At 38.6% G+C, this 26,210-nt stretch overlaps 2 protein-coding genes across 13 annotated transcripts in view; one reads left to right on the top strand and one right to left on the bottom strand.

Annotated features, from left to right (window-relative positions):
• IPCEF1 (interaction protein for cytohesin exchange factors 1) overlaps positions 1–26,210 on the top strand; it is a 162,706-nt gene that overhangs the window by 86,977 nt on the left and 49,519 nt on the right. For 7 of the 12 annotated variants that reach the window (XM_037819981.1, XM_037819961.1, XM_037819970.1 and 4 more), the window contains 4 exons: positions 1,381–1,417; positions 2,053–2,222; positions 23,873–23,946; positions 25,468–25,539. In XM_037819981.1, coding sequence (XP_037675909.1) covers positions 1,381–1,417; positions 2,053–2,222; positions 23,873–23,946; positions 25,468–25,539 — 353 coding nt within the window. Of the gene's footprint in view, positions 1–1,216; positions 1,418–2,052; positions 2,223–23,872; positions 23,947–25,467; positions 25,540–26,210 lie in introns of those variants that run through there. The other 5 variants (XM_037819939.1, XM_037819930.1, XM_037819948.1 and 2 more) reach the window with 2 other exon arrangements.
• The window catches only part of OPRM1 (opioid receptor mu 1), a 177,434-nt gene continuing 153,305 nt past the window's right edge, over positions 2,082–26,210 (bottom strand). The window contains exon 4 of the mRNA XM_037820001.1: positions 2,082–2,120. Coding sequence (XP_037675929.1) covers positions 2,082–2,120 — 39 coding nt within the window. The remainder of the gene's footprint in view (positions 2,121–26,210) is intronic.

Here is a 26,210-nt window from a genome sequence, read left to right as displayed (position 1 = left end):
CACTGGTGTGTAATGACTTTTAGTTTTAAAAGCACAAACAATCTTGTTAAATCTTTATGAGACTTATAGGATTGATACTATTCTGAATACCTTGATTTTAGAAATGGGGAAGCAGGTTCAGAGAGGTAAAATTACTTTTCCTTGTGTAACCCAGCTGCTAAGAATGAGAGCCATAAGTTGAGTCCAGGCCTCTGGATTCAAAATCCCATCCTATTTCTACTAAAGCATATCCCCTCTTCAAACATTATATTCATATTCATATATATTCATATATATTCATATTCAATAGCTTTTAGATTAATAATTAGATATATAGAATACTAATTAGGTACTTCTAGAATAACATTACAAAATGTTGTAATAAGATTATATACCAACTTTTAGAACTGCTTTTCAATGCTATACATTTTGTTCACTTTCTCTGCTTGTTAACATAAAAGGTTAAGAATTTAAACCTGAGTAAATTCAGGTTAGATATTATGGTGGAAAAATGCAGCTTCTTTAAGTTAAAATGTTTGTGTTTCTGTCTTTCTCCACACACACACACACATGTGCACACACTAAGAAAAGTCCATTTGAAAGCATTTTTTTTCTAGTTTTTGATGATAGTCTGATTTTGCATAAAATTTAAAAAAATGTATTCTGAAAAATGTATAATGTATTTTAGATATTGTTTTATGTTTCATTTGAATATTTAAAGAGATGATTCAAAAGAGAATTTGGTAATTAATTTATTCTCCTTAGAACATGTGAGAAACACTGAGAACTATTTAAAGACATTAAGAAATTTAAATTTGACCGTAAATAAGAATTTCTTGATAGGGAGGATTGATAGTTACATCTCATTAAAAGAGGTTGCAGAATTTCCTTTTCTGGGATATCTATTTGATGTGGATTAGGTCTAACTATGATAGTAAGATCTAGAACTTAATAGTCAACTGTGAACTTGTAGTAGTTTAAGATATCTTCCAGGTTTATTTAAATAATAGCTGCTATTTAGAAATTGCAAGGGAAGAAGCAGGATGTATTTTCCCATCTCTCAAAAAATTTAAAGGAGAAATATTTTATAATTTTTTAAAACTTCAGTGAACACCGTCCTATCATAACTAAAGTAGTAGTGAGAGAGCTGCCTGTGGGTGGAAACAGGAAACTTAAGTGATAAATGTTGTGTTACATTTTTTTTCAGGTTCAGCTCAATGTATATTGATTCTAATTAGCACATTTTGTGCCTCAGCTAGTAGCTCCCCTTTAGCTCTGCTTGGAGAGTTTTTTTTAGATTCCATCCTGCTCACAAACACCGCCACCTCCTCCTTCCTTCTCTCTACAAATGTTACAACAAAATCAGAAATTTCCTCTTTTCTTTCCTTCCTGCATTTTCAGCAGGTTCCCTTGCGTCAGAAGCCGAGGAGAAGTCAAGGTAATTAGATCTCTTTTGTTTCTTTATCCTCCCTTTGCCGGTGGGAGTGTGTTTTTTTTTGGGGGGGGAGAGGGGGTAGAATTGGGGTTGCCTTCTTTGGGATAAGATTTTTGTCTGTCTTAATGCTAATATCAGAAGGTGGATGGCAGATTAATTTTTGGTTATTTTTGGATGGATTTTAAGAAATGACGGCATGCTGTTCATTTGGATTAATCCCTCGTGGTTTGTCAATAGAGCTTAGAAATACTGGCTTTGAGTCTAGAAGTAGCTGCGTTTGTAGGTGGGTATTAACCCTTCGCCTTCTATTGTATAACTCCAGCTATTATTATTTCAAGGAGCTGGGTTAGTGCAGTGATGTCCCTGCCAACCTCCTGATTTTAATGCTTTCACCTTATTCTTGCTGAAGACTAAGATTCTTAGAATAATGCCTACATATTAGTTCCACTGTTTCTTTGAGCATGTCTTATACCTTCTAAGCACCCACAGATCAATGAATTTTTTTTGTCTATTCATTTGGCATCAATACCCGAGTTAAAAAATCCAACTACTGGGAGGTAAACAAGGAGAAGTTACCATTTGTTCTGTCACATATATAGGAGTAATACTTTACCTACCTCTTCGTGTAATTGTTGCAGGATACCTCACAATGAGTCGGCGGAGGATATCATGTAAAGATCTGGGACATGCAGACTGCCAAGGGTGGCTCTATAAGAAAAAAGAAAAGGGAAGTTTCCTAAGCAACAAATGGAAGAAGTTCTGGGTGGTGCTGAAGGGGTCGTCGCTGTACTGGTACAGCAGCCAAATGGTGAGTCCTCTTTCTTACTCTTGCTCCCAGATCTTGACCCATGGGTAGATAAAAGCTCATGGGTCGAGTGGTCCCAATGGGAAAGTTTGTTTTGATGTCTGGTACTTGAAACAAAGCAAATAAATAAGCTGTAGAAGCTGGTTCAGGTCCAGTAGCTATGTAGGTTTCTCTGTTGAATTTTGCTGGGGAGAAAATCATCCTGCTGGACTCATCTTTGGTTGGGGAGTGGAGGGTGTCCAAATGTTAGGTTTTCAGAGTCAATTAATGTTATGAATCCCTGAGAAATTCAAATAGTTTTGAGATTTATGTGGCCAGCACTTTATATGGGAACTGGACATTTTCAAGGTCTCTACCTAAAAAGGGACCCAACTTTACACCCAATTAAGGGCATAAATTGATTCAATTCAGAAAAACTATTTGCATTTTGCCTTGACTATCGGTTTGTCTTCTTCCCCTTCTTTTCCTGTGGGCTCCTTTAGTAAGTGGGTTGGTTTGGGAATGGTTACCCTGTTTGTAAGCAAAATCTCTAGTTGATAAATTGATATCACTGGCCTCTAATAAAAGAATTGTTTCCTAGATGCCATGAGGCACCTGTACCTGAAAGAGTTGGTTAAGCTGGGCCTAAGCCAATTTCAGTGCCCTTTAATAAACATACTTTCCTCTGTCTCCCCACCCCACCTTTCTCTCAGTCCCCCCAATCCTTCCCCATGAAACACACTACAAAGCTCCTCATCAATTTCCGTAAAAATTCACTTCTCTCGAAGCATTTACGGAGTTTAAACAAATTTATCAAAGATTTGGGGGGTTTACAAGAGTCACTTTTCACAGTGTGCCATCTTTGACTATCCTGGGGACTATTCTACCCCTTTTTTTCTCTCTTTTCTTAGCCTCTCCTAGAAACATTCATCATTCAACAATTTGACCCAAATTAAGGCACCCTGGAAGAAGGTCTCACCTTCTATCCCAAGCAATGTTTTTTTCTAAATACATGTAGTGGCTGTCTTAAGAGGAATCAGGTCAATATAAATGTCTCCCTCTGGTTTGATACTATTTTAGGCTTTTGCTTTTGGGTGGTTGTGGCAGGTGATGGTCCTCTGCAGAGTCTTACTGATTTACTGTTTAGTAGCTCTGAGGGAATTTCCAGAGGTGGTTGGAAGGATTGGGGACTGATGGATCCTGGCACATCTGTGGGTGTGAGGCAGCTCAGTTATAAGGAGGGCATTCGTTCTCTCCTTCAATCCACCTTCAATCTAGTTACTCGGCACATATGTTCTGGACGCCGTCTGTGTCTTCACGGAATGTAAGGCCAGTCCCTCTGAATCACACATGCTTACAGATTTGGCCCTTTTGGGTCCACCAGCTTGTTTGGCTTATGTTTCTCTGGAGGAAGCAATACATTTCTTATTTTAGGCTTTAGGTCGCTCGTGATTCCAGAGGGAGCAACAGCGTTTATAGCAGAGAGGGAGAGAGCACAGGCACATCCAGGCATCCTGCCCTGACTTACTTTCATGCAAATGCATAAAGCAATATTCAGGTTGTAAATCATGAACTCAAATATGGATAAATCAGCAGCATTGAATGGGAGAATGCCCCCTGTTGCTATCTGGCAAGGGAAATTACAAAATTACACTAATGGTAACAGAAGGACCCTTCAACTGCCTAATGAATCTGTGTTATAGAGGAACTTATCTCTCTGTCTTTCACATACACACCCATACACACATGCACACATACACACAGACCTCTTAATTCTGTTTTCATTGTGGGGAGAGAGAGCTACTCAATGAAAACGTAATTGGCACTCATATCTCTCCTATCTGTGGGAATGTCCATTGTGAAATAAGAGCCAAGCATCCTCAAGCTAAGGACATTTGTTTACTTTCTTCCTCTTAAAGAATTTAGATTCAGCAAAGTTGCTCTGGAGGCATCAATGCCTAATGATCAGGCTTTGAGGCTTCTTACTCCCCCTCCGTATGCCTTATTCTGGCTGGAGGACAAGCCCTGTTGTTTATACCTTCCATATGGCCTGCTGCCAAGAGATGATGGCCTCCATCATCATAGATTGGAGATGGCCTCCAAGCATAGATCGTCTGCCATATGCCAAGGGATATTCTAAGAACCCTTCACACATGTTCTCATCTGTCCCTCAAAAATATCTGAGACAGTAATTGTCACCAGGTGTTTAAAGCTGGGAAGGCTGAGACTCAGAGAGATCATGTAAATTGCCCCAAATCCCACAAATAGTGAAGTGGAAGAAAACAGAATCGTGAGCAGGTTCACTTGACCCCAAAGTCCATGCTCATTGCAATATTCCAACCTGACCCCATCTGAGGACCCAGATAAATGAGATCAAGGTCACCCTATTTTCTGCCTTCAGTGGGGTTCTGTGAGAATGGCTTTAGAAATGAAATTAAGGGCACTTCTTTTATGAAATTGCTAGTGATCTAATTGGAACCTTTTGCTCGTCCCTGTTGTCCACTGCCACTGCCAGGGGGAACCAATCCACCCTCACTTTTCTCCGGGGTCTTTTGTTGGTTGTTGTCATCCAGTGACTGGCACGTGGTGTACTGTCTTTATTCTTGACACTTGGTTGCTTCAAACAGTCCTACCCAGACTTCCTTGAGAGAGAACAAGTCCAGAGACACCTCTGCCATTTTCCACACCCCACTTTATGTGCTTAGAAGGAAATTCAACGTTCCAAGTGGCCACAGCACACAAGAATGCATGCCACGTCCTACAAAACCATATTCGAATTTTAACAGCCATAAAATCCTGGCTGTTTAAAATCATAGATTTGAAATTCATGAAGTTATTTTTCCTGGTCCTTAGGATATAGTGCAAATTCATTTCTTGGCTCAGGAGAGTATTTTCCCTGAATTGTATCCTCTCTTATATCCTCAGTTCTTCCCTCTCAGATGCTTTTAATTCCTTGTTAGCATCACAAAGCTCTCCTTTTAAGTCTTTGCATATGCTGTCTCTCTGCTCAGAAAACTGGGTGTCTCAGTGCCCTGAAGTCTCCCCCCACCCCACTTCCATGGAGATTGCTCTAGCTCCCAAATCACTTATTCTTGGTGGACATCCTTTATCCCTGACTTAGATGAGACCCTCTCTCTCTGGCCCCTTACCAGCCTGTATGTTCCTTTTTATCATACTCATCATCAGCCTTTTTGGTATGTTATTTGTTAGACTTGCTGTTTTCCCTAGTTGATCACAATCTCTGTAGGGCAAGACCACAGGTCTATCTGCAGCACCCAGCTCAGAGTCTGACACATAATGGGCACTCAGTTAATGTTTGTTGATCTCATAGATCAGATTTAGGCATTTAGATCACCCATGGGAATTTTGAGAACTAGGAATGTGAATATAGACTGGTTATTTATTTATTTATTTCTGTAATCTTATTGAGATAAAGTCACATACCATACAATCATCCAAAGTGTACAATCAGTTGTTCACAGTATCCTCATATAGTTGTGCGTTCATCACCACAATTTTTGCACATTTTCATTACTCCAAAAAATAAAAATAAGAATAAGAATAAAAATAAAAGTAAAAAAGAATACCCACAACATCCCGTACCCTCTTATTATTCATTTATTTTTTTACCCCCATTTTCCTACTCATCTGTCTGTACACTGGATAAAGGGAGTGTAAGCCACAAGGTTTTCACAATCACATGGTCACACCTTAGAAGCTATATAGGTATACAGTCATCTTCAAGAATGGAGGCTACTGGATTGCAGTTTGCAGTTCAACAGTTTCAGCTATTTCCTTCTAGCTATTCTAATACACTAAAAACTAAAAAGGGATATTTATATAATGCATAGGAACAACTTCCAGAATGACTTCTCAACTCCATTTGAAATCTCTCAGCCACTGAAACTTTATTTTGTTTCATTTTCTTCCCCTTTTGGTCAAGGAGGTTTTCTCAATCCCACAATGCCAGGTCCAGGCTCATTCCCGGGAGTCATATCCCACGTTGCAGGGGAAATTCACACCCCTGGGAGTCATGTCACACATAGGGGGGAGGGCAGTTCATCCACTTGCCAAGTTGGCTTAGAGAGAGAGGCCACATCTGACCCCAAAAGAGGTTCTCTGGGGGGTGACTCTTAGGCACAAATATAAGTAGGCTTAGCCTCTCCTTTGAAGTAACAAGCTTCATAAGGACAAGCCCCAAGATCGAGGGCTCAGCCTACTAAATTGGCAGTCCCTAATGCTTGTGAGAATATAAGGAATTCTCCAGGTGGGTGAGTTTAGTACTTCCACATTTTTCCCCATTCCCTCAACCGGGTTTTTCAGATACTGTTTTACTCTCTGCCCAAATTACTCTGGGATGTATCAGTGCTTCATATTAACCTGTACAAACAAACTAGATCTCACCCCCTATTCAAGGTTCCATGTCATCATGGTGTTTGCGTAAACTGACCATACAAGTTAAATTTTTTAGCGTGCTACAGAAAATATAGATTTTCCACCAAATAAACATCTCTTACTTTGATATCACATAGAAGTAAGTTTTAAAACACAGTCAATATCATCCTTTACCCTTTAGTCTGATTTACCTTATAGAATTGTTTTTAGCCAAAAATAATTTTCCAATAAAGGGATTTCTACCTCTACTCTTAAAAAAACAGATACAGGGTAAGGTGCAATTTGAGATTTGCTTCACTGGCCCCCATGTCTCAGAGAGGCCCCTCATAGCTGCTCCTATTTTGCTTACATGCTATTAGGGGCTACTTTATTAGATTCTTTCTAACCATGGCCTCTGGCTGAAAGCAAGGGCCCATCGTTGAGATTGCCAACAGGGAGTGGAGAAGTGGAAAAGAGATGGAGGGTTCCAAAGGAAAATCCTTCTCTTCTAGGTCTTCATCTGGATACAAGCATGGCTGGAGACCAGAGTTGGGTTCAGGATCTTCTTGCTGATTATTATTTTTCTTTAGGCCTGAAGAGTCATAAAAGAGACATGCTTGGGAGCGCTTCTTAAAACTAGAGCCGTGTTTTTTAGAACAAAACTCTATGATTGCATACATTGTTGGAATTCTTGCTATATTGAAATTCAGTGCAGTCTGTAGCCACTTTGGAAAATTTTACGTAAACCCTGAGAGCTTTGTTTGCAATGAGAGACATGCAAAAGGCAAGTATGGTTCTTCCCAGCATGTGGAATTTGTAACCAAAAGGTAAAATATAAGAATTGTTTATCTTCTATTGGAGAAGAGATTTAGGAAATACTTATGATCTCTTCTTTTCAGTTGATAATCTGCCTAGTGATAAATAAATAACTAAGGGGAAAGTTAATTTATATATAAAATAGTGACAAGGAAAGTCCTTAAGATGTTTATTAGTTAGTACTATTTTATACACTTAAGTTTTTAGATTTCACCTTTTTGCTGTTACTTTTTAGTTTTATTTTCTAAGAATCCTTAATTAACATCTTGCATGGTTCCTTGGAAAATATGTTGGAGGTTTTATTTATACCCAAGACATCATAGAGGAAATATACGTTATGTAACCCATTTAAAATTAGTGAAGTTCTTCAATGTTTTTAATCAGAGAGCACGCATACATTTATTCATCTTACTGTTGTGTTTTCTCACATCATTGAGGAACATATGTGGACTATCAAAATACATCTAGAAAGCTCATACATTAGGCTAGTGTATAACTCTAACAACTCAGTCTTTTAGTTACAAAGTGCAGTTTAATAATATCTATGCATGATAGATTAAAAAAATCTTTTTAAATGAGACGAACATGGAAAAGCTTATCATCTATCCATCCATCCACATATCCTTCCTCCAGCATTTATTGAGTATCTAAAACAATTTCTGCTAATTGTGTTAAATGTTTATACAGGATCAAAAAAGATGAGATGATCTTTCTCCTTTCTATTAGGAGCTTATAGACTTGTGAGGGACGAAAGGCCTATGCAAAAATGACATAATCAGAGAACAATTGGTGGGGGAAAAAGTGGTTTTGAGATTGTGCAACACAAATGCATCCCATAAATACCCAGGATGAGAGAACTATTTTGGGTTGAATATGAGAGGGTTCTCCCACAGAGACTTCTGTCACTAGCAAGCTAGCTAACTGTCATCTCTTACCTAAGAAAGTGTATTTTTCATTTTCATTTAATCCATTTCCAAAGCTACCTGATATCCTTCATCAAAGAGGCAAGTCTTCTCTGTTAGGTAAGTTAAGTTTTCCCCTATCAAGAAAGCACTGCTTTTATGGGTTGGTACGAATATAGAAGACTTTAAAGAGATTTGTCTTAAGGTGAGCCTTGGAAGTCAAGTAGGATTTTTTGAGGGGTGGAGGGCGGGGGGCGGGGTGCTTTCCAGTCTGGGAGACAAATGTGAACAAAGCAGTGAAAACATAAATTAGCTACTAGGTGCCCTTACTGTGTGAGGCATTATGCCGAATCTTCATAAAAACCTACCAAGGTAGATTGTATTATTCCTATATTACAAGTGAGTTTACGGATGCTCAGGAAATTTTAGTAACTCAGTGTCACATAGGGGGTAAGTGGCGGAGCTGTGATTAAACCTAGGGCACACCTAATACCAAAGTCAGACCCTTCCCTTGGGCTGTGTGGCCTCCACATTTAGGGGCCAGCCAGGGCCAGTAAGTGGGGGCTTCCAATGCCCAGTGCAGGGATGTGGATTTGATGTAGGAGGCAGTTGGGAGCCACTGCATATTCTTAGACCAGAAGATGATCTTGTGAAATTGGCTTGTGAAAAATGTTAACCCAGCAGCAATGAATGGGATGGAGTGGAGAAGGAGGGAGCATTCAGAAGGCCAGTCAGCAGATGGTGACAAATGCTGCCCTGCAGAGATGAACTCCTAGGCTAGAGTGGTGATCGTGACAATAAGAAGGGGCAAGGTGTGGAGAGGGCTTGGATAAAAGCCATAAACACAACAAGGCTAGAATAAAAATGATTCCAAGTGTTGAAGCCTGGAGAGACTGGGTAAATAACACGAAAACTGAGGAGTGTTTATGGCTAAAAATGCGAAATTTCATTTAGATTCATTGCCATTTACTTTCTCTGGTTTGTTTTAGTTTCATGCATTCTCTTGCATACAATTACTGGAAACTGGAGCTCTTTAGCAGTTAGGTTATAGTTTATTGATACCACTTAGGCTGTGATATCCACAATTCAAGAAGGTCCAGCAGCCCATGGTTCTCTTAAAGAAAAGATGAATCACCCAACCCTATTTCATAAAATCTTTTGGTAAGCTGATGAGTTTGTAGGTTCACATCTGGTTTAATGCATATGATATTATGAAACTTTTGGTTCTTTGAGGCCCTAATTTGCCTGCCCAAATGTGATTAGGTCTCTCCCTTTCCATCTGAATTGATTATTCCATGTGTCTGCTGATTCAAGTAACCAATTCTACATCATCCATTCCCTGTCTTTAGCTGCATGTGCACTTCATGGGAATTTCAGAGGATCTTAGATTGGAAGGGATTTTTCTTGGAATAAACTTTATGAGAATCTCTATATTTAGTAAAAATCAAATCAGTTTTTAAATTGAGCAGGATGTGCCATTGTAGAAAATGTTACTTGAAAGCCAGAATTTCTCTTTTCATGTGACAGCTATTCTAAAAGTTTCAGTACGTAGAGTGCCTTTCTTTCAGCTTAAGGAACATAAAGAACGGATTAGTTCTCCCTGGGAAAGAGACATTGTCTTCCATACCTTTCATCAGTCATCACCTATTAGCATAAATTTTGGGAAAATGCCCAGGCAAGTTTACCATAGATTGGAAAAAAATTCTATAGCAATATACGAACGCTTCAATCATACCTTATTATATTTTTCTTTTACTCATTATAATGTAGGCAACTGTGGGCGTATTCTTTACTTGTCTGGTTTAAACTGTGTCCCTAGAGCCTGGAAAAGTAGGCATGTGGTATTTGATGATGAATTACTTCATTATTTCATAAGATAATCATTGATTAGTTACATAAATCAATTAATCAAAGTATTTATTGAGCACCTGCTATATTCCCAGGTGATATGGATTGAATTGGGTACCCCAATTGGGACATGTTCTTTGTTTTGGTCTGCATTTAGTGGGTGTGGACCCATTGTAAGTAAGGTCTCTTCAAGATGTTACTTCAGCTAAGGTGGGGCTTGTCTGAATTAGGTTGGGGCTTTAATTTTGATCACTGGAATCCTTTGTAAGAAGAGTGAAAGTCAAATGGAGAAATAAGCTACGGGGAGCAGTCAGAAGCGGGAAGTCAAAGGAACTCGGAAGAGAAAGGAGGAGATGCTGCCATGTGCATTGCCACGTGACACAAAAGCTAAGGAACCCCAGAGATTGCTGGTCAGCCAGAAGATACAGAGCTTGGGAGAAAGCCAGGCTTCTAAAACTGGGAGCCAATGAATTCCTGTTGTCAAGGCAATCCATCATATGGTGCTTATTTTAGCAGCCGAGAAACTAAAACTCCAGAGTTCTATCAAAGTGACATGCTTAATGAATTACAGGCTTCTAATTTATTTGAACTCCATATTCATTGTCTATGTCAATAACCAACTTTTGAGTGTATCCCAAACAAAACTTCATTATTTAAATGTTTCTTCAGTGAAGACAATCCAAACCAATTATGCCAAATTTTGATCAACTTTTTGCCAACATGTTTCTAAAATTTGTACTAGAAGGTAGAATGAGAAGGCAAAATGTGGACAAGTTTACTACACAAGGCAAAAGTGATGTTTTGTCAACTGTGACTGATGCCTTTATGATAAGCTAATAACTGATGGATCAAAGGGGTCAAAATGTTTGTTTAGGGGCCATTTGAAAACTTCAGTGTAGGAATGATTAGGGACTTCTCGAACACTGTGTGTTCCCTTATGATAAGATTTTTCAAAACGGGTGTTTGGTTTGATTTATTTATTGCCTTTGATTGTATCATTGTGTCCTAATATTTTGTTTCCTTGGTAGATCGGTCCCTGGATATATTTTTAAAATAACGGTTCCCCACCATAGATTTTTGTCAGGTCAGTCTCAGGTTGGGGTGGGTGGGCTGTTCTTTAATAACTTCTTGTTGCTAAGGCCATATAATGTGGGGACAATTGCTTATGGTGCCAATACTGTTTACCTTTACATTCTTTCCAAATGCTTCAAAATTGATTGTGAAATACTGAGTGCTATAAAATCCTCAGTTTCTTTGTCTTGCTTTCATTTATTTGAGGATGCAGTAGTGTGCTTGGTTATTGCTGGTTTGGAAGAAGAGGCAGGAGTTTGTGATACAAGTTGGGCTGTATTAGAGAGCAGTCCTCTTAGCTCACAACAGCGAGACATGCCCATTAGGGGACACAGCACTGTCTTATCTTTTCTGGTGGGCAGTGCATAGTACTTTTGCTGGTGTTTCCAGCAACTTGTGTTTTACTTTCTCATATTTTTTTAGAACCCATCTTCTTGCTTCTTGGAAATCTAGAGTAATTTTAAAAAAATCATATGTGTCCATTATAGAAAAATTAGAAGATATTGATGAGCAAACTTACAAAAGGGAGACAGACTGAAAGAGGTCAATGAATCAATGTCATACACTATCCCATCACCTTGAAATGAGCACTGTTTAACATTCTGGTGTATATCTTTCCAAACATTTTTTCTATATTTTTCAAAAATAAATAATACTATGGATGATGCTGTTATTTGATTTTCTCATTAAGCAATATATAATAAATATATTTCCATGTCAATAAATACATATCCAAAACATCATTTCCAATGGAGTCTAAGTATTACATATGGGTATGCCATAGGTTATTTATCAACCCATAGAATTTTAAAATCGGAAATGCCTTTTACTCTAAAATCCTATAAAATAGCTAATAGGAGATAGAATACACAAGTACACACATGCAAACTTAAATATAAAGCTATATATACTTAATTTATATTTATATGTACATGTATATATTCATGGATGTGTGTATATATATACAAACATATATATACACAAACATATATATATATATATATATATATATACGCAAACGTATATATATGTATATATAAAATTGAGCTGTTCTTTTAAGCAAGTAGGCAGGAAAGTGCTGTAAGAGATCAGTGGCACCTGGATTCTATCCTTCACTTTCTTAGGAAGCTGTGCACCCCTATGTCAGCAGTGTAGCTCTCTCTGCATCCATTTTCTTACCAGTAAACTTTTACTGAGAGTACTTTCCTGGGACTTTGAGAAAATCAAATGCAGCTAAAAGCACTATAAAAACATTGAAGGCTACATACAAAGGAAAGAAATTTTATATATTCTTTAGAAGAAATGTGCTCACATAAATACTGCAATTTTAGAATGCAGAGTGATTGTGCTAAGGATTTTGAGACACCTGAAATGCTTTATCTTGGCATATCCGTGTTTGGAGAGTCTAAGAAATATGCCTACTGATCCTGAATTAGGGACGGTTTTAAGCCATAAGACAGCGGAGTAGACAGAAGGATGTGGGAGCTCCCTCCACACAATGGTTTTTAGCCTGGAGGGAGAGTTCAGGCAATAAACGATTTAGCCATGGTGATTGCATATACATGTCTCAAGTAACAGACTGAGAAGTGATCCAAGGGAGGGGCTGAACTTTTGTCTAGATTTGAGAATTTTCCTGAGTGGTCATTATTTGAAGATTTATTATCCCTTTGGAGCAAGCTCTTTTATGGGCAAGAGGCCCATCTGCTTCTACAGATGAGCTGACTGATAAACTCATCCGTCATCTTGCCACTGTGCTTGATCTCCCATAGAGCATCTTTCAGGCACATTTTAGAAGAGGAACAATTTGGTAGAAATTTTAAAAACATGAAATAATTTTTAAAGCTGTCAAAATTTAGAGGGGCATGTTTGAAACCATGTCATCATAAAAGATACCAGGAAATGGTACACTATAGTAGATGTCCCTTTGCTTGGAGTCAGGACAGCGCCTTCCCTGATGCTTGCAGCCACTCAGCAACACAGGCAAACCACCCAACCCCAGGCAGCTCAGTTTCCCTTATCCGTTATGGTGCATGTACCCCGGAAAAGCATGTTCTCAAACTGAATCCATTTCTGTGGGTTTGGGCCCATTTTAAGTAGGGCATTTTGATGAGGTTACTTCAGTTAAGATGTGGCCATCTCAGTCAGGATGGGCCTTCATCCTATTACTTGAGTCCTTTATAAGCAAAATAAAAAAAGACACACAGAGAGACGGCCATAGGAAGTAAGAAGCTGAAATCAGTGAAACCAGAAGAGACAGGAGAGACCAGGAGATGCCTCCATGTGCCTTGCCGTGTGGCAGAGGAGCCAAGGATCACCAGCAGCCAGCTCCAGAATGACACTCTTCAGGAAGAAAGCATCGCCTTGATTAGATTTCCTTTTAGCCTCAAAACTGTAAGCGAAAAAACTCCCATTGTTTAAGCCAACCCATTGTATGCTTTTCCTTAAGTAGCCTAAGAAACGAAAACATCTGTTAAACAGAACCCCGAACAGACAGCTCTTACCTGTGAAGGAGATGGTGCTCATTAATAGTCATTAACCACTGACATCGTTATGCTTTGCTGCTTGTAAAATCTACTGTGGTAAACACATTTGCACCCTTTCCTGACCCACAATGATTTTTGGAGTAGCATCTTTAATGGCATTAATGAAAAGCATGAAAACAGCTTGAGGAGATTTGAAGGTTCCTGTAGAATTTGAAGATTAATTCACATCATGTGAAGGCAAGATTATGTGTTATATTGATTAACTATCACTTTTTAACTTTTCACCTGATTTCTCATTCCTCCCAAATCTCTAATATTGAGAGGGAATGTGCTTGATTTTTAATTTTCTCAGTTGCTTTCCCTTTACTTACTTTTCCCCCCTCCCTCCTGCCTCAACCATGGATGGTAGATATAATTTATTAGGTGACATGACATGTAATTTATTTGGTCATGGTGCTGTTTGATCAAATTTCCTCCCATTCATTTGAAACTTTCATTTCCTATTTAGTGTTTTATCTTTCTTTTGTGTCTGTCTTTGTTTTCACCTTGCTGCTGAAGAGACTGGCACCATGTAGGTAAAAAGCAACAGTGTCTCTAGGGTTTTAAAGCTTCTAAAAAAACAGTTATGAGATGGGGCTGGACAGGGGCAGATTATGGAAGGCCTCATGTATGAGGATTTTTTATTACAGAAAAGAATCACCACAAAATTCTTTACAGTTCTAAGGTTTTCATGTTCATTTTTTTTGAAAATGACATTTCAGGAGGTGATAACTATCTTTGTGGGTCCGACTACTTGAAAGTTCATTAGTAACTTACCTTTTAAAATATGATTCTATAGTGGGAGAACAGAAGATAAGACCTTCAGATCACAAACGAGGAAGCCAATCACTTCTCTTCATGGTCACCCTTTAAATGTGGCCTAGGATGATCGTGAGGTGGTCACATCCTCAGGTGGTTTTCAGGAGGAAATAATGAAGAGGGAGGATGGTGTTGAGCAGTTGAACTGTTCATGAGTAGGGGCATTTTCTGTGAGGTATATGGTGTCTTGGTTAGGGTTTCCCCAGAAGCAGACCCTAGAGGAGGATTTGAGTGCAAGTTGTTTATTTGGGAAGTGATCCAGGAAATACTGGTAGAGGAAAGGGGAAGTGAGAAAGGCGTGGAAAGTTAGCTAATAAAGGGCTCCTTAGCAAGCAAATTTACCACTATTGGTAAATGACGTGTGATCATGTGGGTCAACTCTGAACACTTGTGAAAAACACATAACCTCAGAGCTTTCCTCCCAGAGGACAGGGGCCTGGGGTCCTTAGGCACCATGTCCCATTAGGCATGTATCGAGGGTTTGGCCTGGGGCGGTGGTTCCTGAGCACTCTGGATGTGTTATGGGTGGTGGAGTGGAGTCTGGCAGCCGGAGAAACCTCCTGCCAAGAGTTGCAGGGGCTGGCAGGGGAAGTCCATCCCCCTGGAGGTTCACAGGGATAGGACACGGGGGGTCATTGCTTCAAGTGGTCAGCTTACTTCAGGCCCCCACTTTTAACTCCCCCTTGTTGGAGCTTCAACAGCCACAGAACCATAATGGTTATCACCGTAACGTTTTTATAATCGCTGCCATTCGATTCTCTTTGCCAGGGATCTGTGAGTTCTGTGGGAAACTGAGCCTTCCTATTATTAGTCAAAAACATTTATCAATTGTTTTTCATTTAGAATGTTTATTTCTAGGCTGTCTTGGTTTGCTAGGGCTGCTGTAGCAAAGTATCACAAAATGATGGCTGGAAAACAATGGGAATTTATTGTCTCACAGTTCTGGAGGCCGGAGGTCCAAAATCGAGGTGTCGACAGGGCAGGGCCCAGCTTTATCTGAAGACTCTAGGGGAGAAGCTGTTCTGTGCTCTTGTCCTGGATCCTGGCAGTGGCTTCCTGCCAATCCATGGCGTTCTCTGCCTCAGCTGTCACAGCACCTTCTCCTCTCTGTGTCTGTGTCCTAATTTCTTTTTCGTCTAAGGACACCACATCCTGTGGGTTGAGGGCCCACCCTAATCCAGTGTGGCATCCTCTTGACTAATAACATCTTCAAAGATCCTTTTTCCAAATAGGGTCCCAGTCACAGGGCCCAGGATTAGGAGCTGAGCATAACATTTTGGGGGACACAATTCAATCAATAGCAGAGGCATCTGTGAGAAGAAAGTCTCTTTGGATCAAAATCTAATTATATTTATGGGATAATGTGAGATACACTCAAATTCTACAATGTTTTAAAAAAACATACCCAAGATAATGTATGAGGAATATAGTAAGTAGTGTTGTTCTCCAAAGCCTTTAAAATCCTTTTTTCAAACATTAATCGGATGCTAAGAAGGTGAGGGAGAGTTGCAACACAGAAACAGCTGGCCAGAGAGCTAACCTCACAATGGACTGAGTCAGAAAAAGCTTATTTTATCTAACTTTTTCCTTTTGGGTGATTCCTTCTCTCTCTCTCTCTCTCTCTTTTTTCTTTTCACCCTTTTCCTGATTTCCTGAGAATTGATCATTATTTTTATTGTTTTCACAATGTTGCAACTTACCTATGTTAATCCTATTTAGCCCTGAGAAGCAGGTTGTATCTGCTTTTGCACTCTCAGGAAGCTGATTCTCAGAGAAGTTAAATGCTTTACCTAAGATCACCCAGTAAGTGGCTTGCATCCAGATTTTCTGATTCCTTATCCAGGGTTCTTTCTTCTGTGCCATGCATATCAACTGTCTGACCTCAAAAAGAAAGAAAGAAAGAAAAAAACTCATGACCACTTTAAAATAGAAGTAATTAGAAAAGATTCTCTTTTTTTACTACATCTCCTGGTTGAGGCTGAAGAATTCCTGGGTCTAGAATTATTTAACTGGTTGCTGAGTGCTGGTCTGAATTATGTCACTTTAATAATGCCATATAAATTTCCCATTTTATAATTTTTAATGCCAATCTAGTTTTGTGTTCTAGGTTAAGAACCGATCAGTTTCATAGACTCAGCACTGTAATCATATTTTCCCCTAAAGAGGATAATAATCGTACCTCAAGGATACATGCTTAGCTTTCAAAAATTTTAGCCATTGCTAGGTATTATTCAAGGTTATTGTATTTGTTAAAGGGATTCCATGCATTCTTGCTGCCAGGCCTGCTTCTGATGCCTAGAAAAAAAAACAAAACAAAAGAGAAACCCTTTTTTTCTTGCTCATCTTGCCATGCTTATCACAGCACAATGCTAACTAATGGCAGCTGCCTGCAGGCCCAGGTAGTTCTTGCAGAATGCAGAGGACCTTGGTGTTCCAATATTCATATTTCCCTTTCTGAAAGAGAGAGAGATGAGTTGCTATGACAAAGCAGTGTCTTGGCCTCTATTGTTTGGAAAGAAGGCAGCAACCTTTAGAGTTTGTGCAATTTTATTTTTGGGGGGTGAGTAGAGAAAAACTACCAAAATGGTCTAAAAAGAAGAACAAATATTCAATATATATGGTACTATCCAACACTTCCATCCACCAATTGTTGGTTAACCTTGAATTTCCATAAAAAATGACCAAGTATTTTATTTCAGACTATTGTATTGTTAATGAAATGTTGCTACTGGTACTTCTGTCCTCCTGGCTTCACATTTTTTCATTGTAGTTTTAAAAAAATTTTCTGTTACGGAAATTTAAATCTAAGCAAGATAGAGATAATAGTAAAATACACGTTTTACCAATTATGCTTCATCTATTCCCCAATCTTTTTTTGGGGTGGTCATTGTGGAGTATTTCAGAACAAATCCCAAACATCATATCACTTTGCCCCTAAACACTTGACTATAAATTTAAAGAAAGGTTATTTTCTTACCCAAACATGATGACATTATCACATCTGAGAACATGGACAGTAATTTCTTAATGTCATTTAAAACCCAGTCCATATTCAAATGTCCCCAATTGTCTCCAAGATACCTTCCTATGATTGGTTTATTCAAACCAGGATCTAAACAAGATCCATTCTTTATACTTGGTCTGTTATATATGTTTTAATCTAGAACAGTGCCTATTCCCTTTTTCTTTTTTTTTTTTTTTATCTGTGCCATTGGCTTATTGAAGAATGCTTATGCTTGGGATTTGGTTAATTGCTTCTTCTGGTATTATTTAACTTGTTCTTCTATCCCTCATATTTCCTGGGAGTTAGAGTTGGAATTACATCTAAAGCATGACTGAGTTAAGGTTAAATAGTTGTGGAAGAGTAGTTCATTGGAGGTGGATGTTTATGTCATGATGCACAAGATGTACATGATATCTGGTTGACTACTCTGGTAGGCAGTGATAGATCATTTGTTCCCTAATTGAGCATCCCCATCAACCTCTGACCTAAGGGTCATGGCATCTATTGATGACAATGATCTGAATATGATTTTTTTTTTCAATAGGAATGGCAGAATGATGACATCTAATTCTATTATTCTTTCTGAAATTTTTAGTTTAGAATTTCTCTATGTAGAACTTTCTCTTATCCATTAATTTTTTTTTACTCTGAAATATATTCATATCAGAAAGTTAGTGTAGATGTTTGACTCTTTTCCTTTACTTATCAATTTTCCTGAGTTGGTACCCAGACTTTGATTCTGTTCAGTAAGTTCTCTCCCTTTGAGTATCATTGTGAATTCAAAGCATTTTATTTATTTAATCTGCTGCAGTCATTTGCAATCATTATTCTTTCTGATGCTCAAATCATCCCAAATTTGGCCAGCGTTTCTTTCAGATTGATTCTTGTATCCTTTTTTTTTTTTTCCTTTGTGTCTTTTTGACATCTCACCCATAGTCTTTATTAGTTTTCTTGCTTTGCGGCATGACTTATCCTGCCTCAGACCCGAAATCAGCCTTGGTTCCTTTTACAAGTGATAGTACTTAAACACCTCTGTCTGGACACTGGGGATGCTAATTTCTCCTGTCATTGCTATTCTGCCTCTTGGTCTTTTCAGTTGCTAGAACTAGCATATCTGTATTCCTAAGAAGAGGGTAAAAAATTATTGATTTTAGACTACTTCCTATTCAAATTTAAGATTATAGATTTTACCTCACTTATTTAATTTGAAAATTGATCTATTTTCTTGTACATGGCAAATCTTGATTCCTTACAAAATTAGCATTATGATTTTTTTATATCCTACAGAATATCAAAGAGTTTCAAACCAATAACACCAATGTTACCAACTAACAGGCCTTAGACTGTGTTTCATTAATTATGTGTTATCAAACTGCTGTGCTCTCAGGTCTCTTGGGGATAATTATTTTGCGTGTGTGGTTGTGTCACCTTGCTTATATCCAGTTAGGTTCCTTTGTTTCCACTTGTTTTTAATTTTGGGATTTGCTTTAGTTTTTCATTTTTTAATTTATTTTTTTAAAAGTAGCTCATTTACTCAATTCCAAGGTCAAAACTACATAATATTCAAATGTCTCATTTTCATCTCTCTTTCCTACCCTTTTTATATTTGGTTTTGGTTTATTTTCCATTCTTTCTTGCAAAAATAGGCAAATATGTATAGTCCTAGCTCTCCCTCAATTTCTTACCCAAAATCAGCAGGCTTTATATACTGCACTCAATAAATATTTGTTGAATAAATGAATGTGTAAAGCCCTGTGAGTGAGTGAGAGCAGAATGTTTATAGAAGGAATAAAGGAGGTGATCCATGACATGAGATAGTTGATCAGCAAGCCTTACTTTCCATTTTATTTCTCAACATTTCAACACCAATAGTTTTGATAAAAATGTGTATTGGGTACCACCTAAGGACAGCAATGCAGATGAGACACCTCAAAGACTAAAACTAAATCAAATCTTCTGGGGGAATGGATGCATTGATTTGTGAAGGGAACATCTTTGAGATTATAGATTATCATATGTCAAAGTGAAAAGCATCATTTTGCTTCAGAATTTGACTAGACTTTATAAGCCAAGTTTGTGGAATTGCCAAAGAATGCCAAAGACTTTGGCAAGAGAAAAAAAGTTTTTATTTTATCAGGATTCAGGTACCAATGTAGAACTCTCAAATAACTTTTCAGAAAGTTAAGAATCATTGAAGAGAAAGGATATCATTTGAAAAGTTATTTTAGTTAACCTAACTGGGAATAAGAGCCCTGAGATGGAGGGGTAGGAGGAGGAAAAGGAGGGAAGAGGAAACTGTCGTTCTGTAAGGAGTTCCCAGTATGACTGACATTTTTTAGACGTTTCTGCAAGTCAAATAAGCAACGAAAATTTTTTATACAGTGATCTGCGATTTCGAATATGGCTTGAATGTTTTCAGAATAATGAAAACATTCTTCTCTTGTAGAGGAAACATTTCCTGGGAAAACAATAAGGTATCATCATTCAAATCCACTTGGACTCTTATTTGAAGCTATCTTAGCCATTCTAGTTACGCAGAAAAGGAGCCCATCCAAATTAAGATTTACAGCTTAGCTTTTATGTTGATTTATTTTAAAATGATGAAAAATATTAGCAAAAGCATGTACTTACATTTCAGTTTTTGTTGATTGATTCTGGTATCATTATTATTTGGGATGGGCTTCTTGTACTGAAAATAAAGTGCCTAGAAACTAATCATGCTGTAAGTTGGGAGTCAGTTTTAATTCAACTTGATGGAAGCATTGTTTTTTCTTTGTTTTGACTTTCTTGTTTGTTTTTGGTTGAGTAGAGGTGGGGATGTTGGGAGAGATGAACCTGTGAAATTAAGCAGGCCTTAAACATAAGGAGATTCTTACATCCTGACATGACACTGAGACTTGATCCAGCGGCAACTGGGAGCCAGAGAGGGTTTTAATTAGAAAAGAGATGTGCAAAGTGTTCATGACATTGATATTTACTGTGAAAGGGATCTGTGATTTGGACAGTGAACTGGATGGAAGGACAAAACCAGACAGAAAGGGAGGACAGTTTAGGAGACTTTAAAAAAATAATAACTGACTTGATCATTATTATTAACTAAAATTAATACAGAAAAATTGGCAGAAAATACAGATTTTCCATATGCCCTCTTCCCCCTCTATTATTAACATCTTGCATTACTGTGGTACATTTGTTAAAGTTGATGAACCAATATTGGTACATCGTTAGTAACTAAGGTCCATAGTTTACATTAGGGTTCACTCTTTATATGGTACAGTTCTAGGGTTTTGACAAATGCGTAATGTCCTGTGTCCACCATTACAGTGTCACTCAGAATAGTTTCTCTGCACTATTAAAAAAGTGCTCCTCCTTTTCATCCCCTGGTAACCACTGATACTTTTATTGTCTCCATGGTTTTACCTTTTCCACAATGTCATATAGCTGGAATCATACGGTATGCAGCCTTTGAGAAAGGCTTCTTTCCCTTAGCAATATGCACGTTTTTTTTCACGGCTTGATAGCTCATTTCTTTTTATCATTGAATAATATTCCTTTTCTATCTATTCACCTATTGAAGGCCATCTTGGTTGCCTCCTGCTGTTGGCCGTTATGAATTAAACTTCTATAAACATTCATTTGCAAGTTTTTGTGCAGACATCAGTTTTCAACTCATTTGTGTGACTACCTGGGAGTGTGACTGCTGGATTGTGTGATAAACCTGTGTTTAACTTTGTAAGGAGCCCCAAACTGTCTTCCAATGAACAAGTCCCTGTTCCTCCATCCTCATGGGCATTTGGTATTGTGACCATTTGGGAGACTTCTGCAGGAATTCAGGTGACAATTGATGGTCTGAAGGAGCGTTGGATGGATTGTGGACCTACAACAGAGACAATAATGATATAACTCAGCCAGGACTTGCACGGATGACTCAGATTTCCTTTTTCTGCAACTGGATAGAGAATGGTATCATCCATTGAGGTAGGAAACACAGGAGAGAGAGGAGCAGGAGTTTTATGGAGTAAGGTGATTTTGGTTTTGGATTTGGAATACCCATGTGAAGAGGTGCACTAGACAGATGGATCCCTGGAACCAGGGCTCTAGGGTTCGGTCTTAATATGAGGTATAGAATTTGGGTATGTATGTACAATGATGATATATGAAGCCATGAGAATGTATATGATCACTCACAGACAGTGCTGGAGTAAGAAGAGAACAGGTCTGTGGATGGTACTCTGAGGAGCGCTGACATTTGAGAAACAGATGCGAAAAAGAGCCTGAGAAAGAGAGCATGGTGTGCTGGTTTGAGACTGTTATGTACTCCAGGAAAAACATGGAGACCTTTTGATTAGATTATTTCCATGGAGATGTGACTCCACCCATTCAGGGTGGGTCTTGATTAGTTCCCTGGAGTACTTAAGAGAGCTAAGAGCTGACACAGATCCAGATGCTTGTTGATGCAGACAGAAAGATGATCAGAGATGCTAAGCTAAGAGATGAAGCCCAGAGTTTGCCCTGGAGAAGCTAAGAAAGGATCCCCAGATGCTTAGAGAGAAACACCCTGGGAGAGCAAGCAAGGCTGCACAGGAGCTGAGAGAGAGAAGCTAAGAGAGACAGAAGCCCAGAGACATTTTGGTGAAGGCCATTTTGCAACCAGAACCCCAGGAGCAAAGACCAGCGGATGCCAGCCACGAGTCTTCCCAGCTGACAGAGGTGTTCTGGATGCCATGGGCCTTTCTTCAGTGAAGCCAGTCCATTTCTGGTATTTTACATAACAGCAGCTTTAGCAAATCGTGACAAATGGCATGGGTAAAAGAGTGGGGTTGGAGAGAAGTGGACAGCAAGGATGTGTAGTCAGAAAAGCCAGGAGATGAGGCTGTTTCAATAGGGAGTGATGGGCAACAGTAACAGCTACTAGAGAGAGTTCAGCTAAGCACTAAAAAAGATCAGTGGGATATAGCAACATGGAAATGTTTGGGGTTCTCTGTAACCACAGTTCATGTGCAACAGTGAGGGTAGGAGTGAAAGGGGGGAGGAGGAAGTGGGGACAAATGTTGATCATAGATAGTTTTTTCTTTCTAAAACCATTACACGGACTTACATAAAAATACCTTAGCCTAACAGGTTTTCAAAATGATACTTTTATATGCTGCTAACTGAGAAGCCACAGGAAGGAGTGTACATTTTAAAAAGTTGACCAGATGCAGTTTATGTTCTTTGAGTACTTTACAGTCTCTTTGAGATAAGATTGATGAACACAAAATCCAGTAATTAAACAGCCCATCAAGAAATATGTTGAACATATGCATAAATGTATAATTTTTAAAGAAGAAAGTACATATTAGAATTGAGTTTTAAATCTTATAAGAAGACAGCATTTTAAGGAAAGAGTTTGGATAAAGATTTATGTAGGAAGGAGAAGATAGACATAGAGTTGGATTGTGCTTTCAAAATCAATTTTTGCTCATCTTCCAGTGACCACTGAATCATTTATGTTTAATCTTGTGGATTGTCTCTCTGTACTCAGAGACACCAGTGTGATGAAAGGAAATTTGAGTTATACCTGTAACAAGTAATCCTGTGGCTCAGTTACAATTTATCCAGAAAGTATGGACTGACAAATTCTTAGCAAGGTGGGACAATGATCACATTGCCTATAAAATTTTCTGTGATTTACAGCAACATTCATTCTATAGTCTCAAAAGTGTCATTTTCTTCTGCAGTCTTTCCTGTAGAAAAATGCTCAGAGACTGGTTCTGGAACTCTGATTCTCTGACATATGGTTCTGTGATTTAATCTCTGAGGCTCTGCTTACAGACCTGGGAGTGGATATAATGTTTGTAGAGTTCCAGTTAAGTGCTTTATTAATCTGGATTCGTTTAAAAACCTAGAGTTATGGGCTCCAAAATCAGGGCTCTTTCCACCATACAGGAGCACTAATTAAGTTTCTGCTTTCTTACTTAGGGTTTACTAGAGTCTTATGTTGAAGAGGAGGCTGTGGATGCCTGTAGACGCAGCAGGAAATAGGGCTCTGATGGGTTAGCAATGTTTTCCAATGAGACAGGAAACGGGAGGGTGCTATGCGTAACATATGTTGGCCATCTCATGGAGAGATGCTGGTGGCACGTCAGGAGAATATTACATTTCTCTAGTAAACTGTTGCTGGTTGAAGTCCATGGTTAATTATTTCTGATTCAGGGAGGTGTATTTTGATTCTTCCTCATTTCAATTATACGCTCTCAATTCAGTGTGGATGATCTTGATAAATCAGCCCTTAGGATAAACCCATTTATTCGAATTTGTGGTCTGTCTTTGTTTCAGGCAGAGAAAGCCGATGGATTTGTCAAGCTGCCGGAGTTCCTGGTGGAAAGAGCAGCTGAATGCAAGAAAAAGCAGTAAGTTTTCTGCCATTCTTCAGAGAACTCTGGCTGATCCCGGAAAACATCCCTCCATCATGTTCATGGGGTGACGGGTGATCTGGAAGTTAGTGATGGTCACACTCAGCATGTCTGAGATTGTAGAGCAGTATGGGTTGCTGCCCTAAATAGCGATAAAAGCATTTGTCCTCGTGTTTTCTGGGATTTTATTTTGTGGAACAGATGGTTTTTTGAAAACCCCATGGAGGCTTGGAATGGAGTGTTGATGATGTCTGTGTCTGTGATGGAATAAAAAAACAAGGTCCCAGTCCCATTCAGAACGGGTACAAAGATTAGATGTCAGGGGCTTGCCTTGTAAGGAGAAGAAGGAATAGTTAAGTAGGACTCAGCAGAGTTGCAGGTATGATAGCAAGGCCAGTTTTTCTTTCTTAGTTCATAGATGTCAGTAGCTCACCTGGAATTGAATTCTCTGAGAGGTCATAGATAAAGTCCAAAGGATTTGAGAATTGACAGGGGCTGAAATCACCAGCCCAGGGTTCTCATCTTACAGTGGAGGACACAACCCAGAGTCTGTGACCTGCTGAGAGCTCATGGTGAGCTGGTCTAGACCCAGGTATTCGGACTCCCAGCCAAGTGCTCTTCATGACAGCATCCATCTGTATTTTACGTTTGTATCCACTTCACCCTTTTCTTATTCTTTCTTTTACCCTTGAATCTTTTCCAGACCTATCAGAAAGGAGCATTTCCCTCTTGACCTGTATTACTAGCTGCAATGATAGATTAATGTGCTTTCCTAAGAAAACTAATTGCCTGGTGTTAGCTTTAAGTCTTTGCCTCTCTGGGGAAGCTGCATGTGTCCAGTGATATGTGGGGTTGGGTTGATTCTTCTGGTTTTTAACTAAAGCTGGTTATTAGTAAAAACCATTGGCCTGAGCAGTGGGGCTTCCTGTCTATATAGTAAAGCGGAAACAGCTACATTAAAATCATTATTGATTGTTATCTCGAATGTCTTGTACTTTTCTGTTAAACTCAAAATCTACCTTACATTTTCCCTTTACTATGAAAAGGTACCTTGGATAAAGTTTCTGCTTTGTTGTCCCCATATGGACATTTTTATACTTCTTTCCTATGAAGAAAACCCTTGTCAATCTTTGAGTGAATTTGAATCAATGTTTTACTCAAAGGAGTTGGTCTGAATGTTTTAAAGTGAAACCTCTATCACTCTAAATTTTGATTTGTTGTAGCTGGATAGCAAGGTAGTTTGCATGTGAAAATAAAAGGATATGCCCATGTGTTTTAAATGGAAACTATTGACTAACCAAAACTCTGTCCTGCTCTGCAGGTCCTGACATGACAAATTGATCCTCAGCTCTCTGTATGAAACAGGGAGAAGAAAATAAATATTTAATATGATAATTTTTTTTCATAAATTTACAAAGAAAGCAGAAGCACTCACAGTGCTTATGTTTGATTTACTTTGGAATCCATCGACTACTGCAAACACTAATGCTTGTGTGTCTTTGCTTTTCCCCCTTCAAGTGCTTTTAAGGTTAGCCATCCGCAGATCAAGACCTTCTATTTTGCAGCTGAGAACTTGCAGGAAATGAACGTGTAAGTAGAGAAAATAGCTAAATTCAGTCTTTATGGAAATAAATGTATTTTAGTCAGGTATTGTCAAGTATAGTCAGGTCATATCAACAGTTGCTTTATTTCTGCTACTTTAAGGATTAATCTCTTTAGCAGTTATAATGCCTTTCTACTTGCTTTCTTCTTTAAAATTTGGAAGCATTTTGGAGAATACTCATATCAAAATGACTATAGGAAGAATTGATGAGATTCTTCTGAGGGAACCATTAAATCGGAGGAAGGAATGGACAGACACCATTATAAAAAATAATAAAGTGAGACTCAGCATCCAAGGAACAGGATTTGAAAGTATTAGGTAACTGAGCTCTCAGCCTTGAGAATTCTACATGCAGAGTATCTCTACAGCATTTGATATGTGCTGTGTGATTATCACTGTGATTCGTGTGTTTATCACATCTCCACATACCGCCCTGAACATTTTGCAAAAAGTTCTTGCCCAGAGAGTGTCTAACTTAAACTTTTATACCCTAATTCCATTTCCTGTTTACTCATTTAAATCCGTGGGATGTATAGGTAGACGATTATCCCCTCTGGTTCAGATTAGGCTGATCTGATCACAATGGCTGTTGTTTGAATGAGGCTTTCTGTGGGGCACTGATCTGAGGCTTCAGAGAGCTACCTAATTTAAGCTTTAT

Source organism: Choloepus didactylus, chromosome 2 (assembly GCF_015220235.1).
Source record: "Choloepus didactylus isolate mChoDid1 chromosome 2, mChoDid1.pri, whole genome shotgun sequence".
Lineage (NCBI taxonomy): Eukaryota > Metazoa > Chordata > Mammalia > Pilosa > Megalonychidae > Choloepus > Choloepus didactylus.
The sequence above is the reverse complement of the archived record's forward strand: the minus strand, read 5'-3'. Positions and strand labels throughout refer to the sequence as shown.